Raw genomic sequence first — 2,495 nt, forward strand, 5'->3', positions numbered from 1 at the left:
GTATAACATATTTGAAGAAATTTGAAGAGAAAAACTCTTTCTTCACATTACATACACTCAAAATAACCAAATCAATTTAGAATTAAATATATCAAATATATAATTCCCTCTGCATTACCAGTGCATTAAGACCAGCGCATAAAATGGTAAAATAATTTCTGGTGAAATTAGTTAAAAACAGTAAATGTAATAACTAGGTTTTTTATAAGAAAAAGGAGCACAATTAAACGTGCTATACTGTGATGCATAGTATCACACAGAGTCAATATTAATGAATATATATGACAAACAAAATTATTTTGTTTATTTAACTTGGTCATGTAGCTGACTCTGACTAGAAAAAAATGCAATATAGTCCTAAGTATTGTTTTTAAAAATAAAAAATATGCATTTAATGTTCAATAAGCTTTAACAGTAATTCATTAGCACATTAGCAACGTAAAACACTTTTTCCCTAAAGCACATTTTAAAATATACTGCATCGGAAAACAGTACTTAGAACAAAATGAAGGAAAATCCTGGAAAATGTAACAAAACATCCAGTTATACAAAAAAAAACGATCAGTTATACCATGTTAGATTATGAGCAGTCACTTAGGGTGAGGATGCAGGTATGAAAGGTTCCCTCACTTTCCTTGTTAAGCTCGCAGGAGAGAATTTAGAAGCTTCTGGAGGGGGTTGGAGTATTACGCACTTAAAACAACTCATGAGAAGTTCATCACCATTGAACAGATACACTAGTGGGTTAATGACAATGTTCAGACACGCCAGTCCGTTGCCTATTTGGTTGGCGATGTAGATATCGGCAAACCATCTCTTGCAGAAGCCCCTGGACTTCCAGATCCGGGTCTGCAGGTTGAGGTTTCTGAAGATGTGGTAGGGGATGAAGCACACAGAGAAGAGTAGAGCCAGGACCACCACCAACCTTAGACACCTCAGTTTCAGCATGTTATCTCCAAAGTCTTTACTAGTTGCCAGAGTAAAAGCCACATGTCCATAACAGCACACCATCACCACCAAAGGTATCACAAATCCAGTAACAGTTCGCACAATGCTGTACCGTAAATATTTCTCTGTGCTGTTGGTCAACGTTGTGTCGTAGCAGTATAGGTTGTCTGGGGTTGTTTTTTTATAATACACATCAGGCAGACTCTCAATGAAAACCATAATCCAGACCAGTGCAGTTATCCCCATAGAGCAGCGTGCTCTTATTCGGCCTTTCACCTTCAGAGGGTGGACAATGCTCAGATATCTGTACACACTGATAACCGTGAGAAAGCCAATACTTCCATAGAGATTGATACTGAATAGGAATCTTGTTAGCTTGCAGAGGCTTTGTCCAAAGATCCATTTCTGTTCCTTTGCGTAGTATGCCACCAAAAGTGGCAAAGTGAGCAGGTACAAAATGTCAGCTATACACAGGTTCAGTGCAAAAATGTTTATATTCCCCAGCTTGGTCCAGTTAGCACGTACAGATTTCAGCCCAAAGCAATTGCTAAGAAGTCCAAAAACAAAAACAAGAACATACACCGTGGATAAGAAAATGTGGGTAAAGTTAAAGTCAACCTTTTCACAGGTCGAGTTGGTGTCCATTTTCCAGTTTTTGGAATAGCATCAAATGTCCCAAAAGTCAAGGTTAATAGGCTTTGTTGCAGGCTTGTCAGCCTGTAGTCTGTAAAACTGAAAAAACATAACTTTTCCTTTCTGAAGATAACAGATGCAGAAGTGTTGCCATGAAACAGGAAGTGGTGTTTGCAGACGCAGGCATGTTCAGTGAATGTAGAACAGGTGGTTTCACTGCATCCAACCAACCAAGCTCTTATTCGTGACTCTTATTCTTCTTTTTTCATTCAGAGAGTGAATTTATACTGGATGACTAATGCTGATCACTTTTTCATGGTGGTTTCTTTGGTGTTAGCAAATGATGCCAATAGCCATTTTCAAATTCTTTGCGGCAGAAGGCTGATCTTCCAGTTACTGAAGCAAAGGTTCAGGAACGTTGTCTGCATTGATCTTTGTTCTGTTTGTCTCTCACCGCACCCATTATCCATGCTCTTTTGTGTACAGATGCAGACAACAGCTCAACATATTTTCTTTTTAGGTTGAATCGGCCACAATAACGTCATGAAGACTTTGCTAAGATATTTGACCTGTTTCACAATCCACTTTTCTTATACTGGCTCTAACGCTGAGATGTTACCTACTCTGTGGTTATCATTGAGGTTTTCTGCACATACGTACCTTCATTGAGTTTCAAGGTCATGATTCACTTTACGAGTTCAGTTTCATATTGTGTCACATTAACACTATTTGCATGCCATAACCTTTAGAACATAAATGAATTTTAAAAATGAATGTGTTTTCTGAGTCAGCTCTATTGCACTCAAAAACAAGCAGCAATACCAAAGTGCTCAAGACACAAATTATAAATTAGTACACAAACCAAGTCTTGCTAACAAGAAATGGCCAAACAAAAAAATGATTTTGGACCATTT

The 2,495-nt window shown here is 37.8% G+C and overlaps 1 protein-coding gene across 1 annotated transcript; it reads right to left on the reverse strand.

Annotated features, from left to right (window-relative positions):
- Nucleotides 1-321: 321 nt before the first annotated feature.
- si:dkey-78k11.9 (P2Y purinoceptor 1) lies at nt 322-1,726 on the reverse strand. The gene has a single exon (XM_017694181.2). The coding sequence runs from the start codon at nt 1,591-1,593 to the stop codon at nt 595-597; it is 999 nt and encodes a 332-aa protein (XP_017549670.1). The 5' UTR covers nt 1,594-1,726; the 3' UTR covers nt 322-594.
- Between the last annotated feature and the right edge of the window lie 769 nt (nt 1,727-2,495).

Source organism: Pygocentrus nattereri, chromosome 9, assembly GCF_015220715.1.
Source record: "Pygocentrus nattereri isolate fPygNat1 chromosome 9, fPygNat1.pri, whole genome shotgun sequence".
NCBI classification, from domain to species: domain Eukaryota; kingdom Metazoa; phylum Chordata; class Actinopteri; order Characiformes; family Serrasalmidae; genus Pygocentrus; species Pygocentrus nattereri.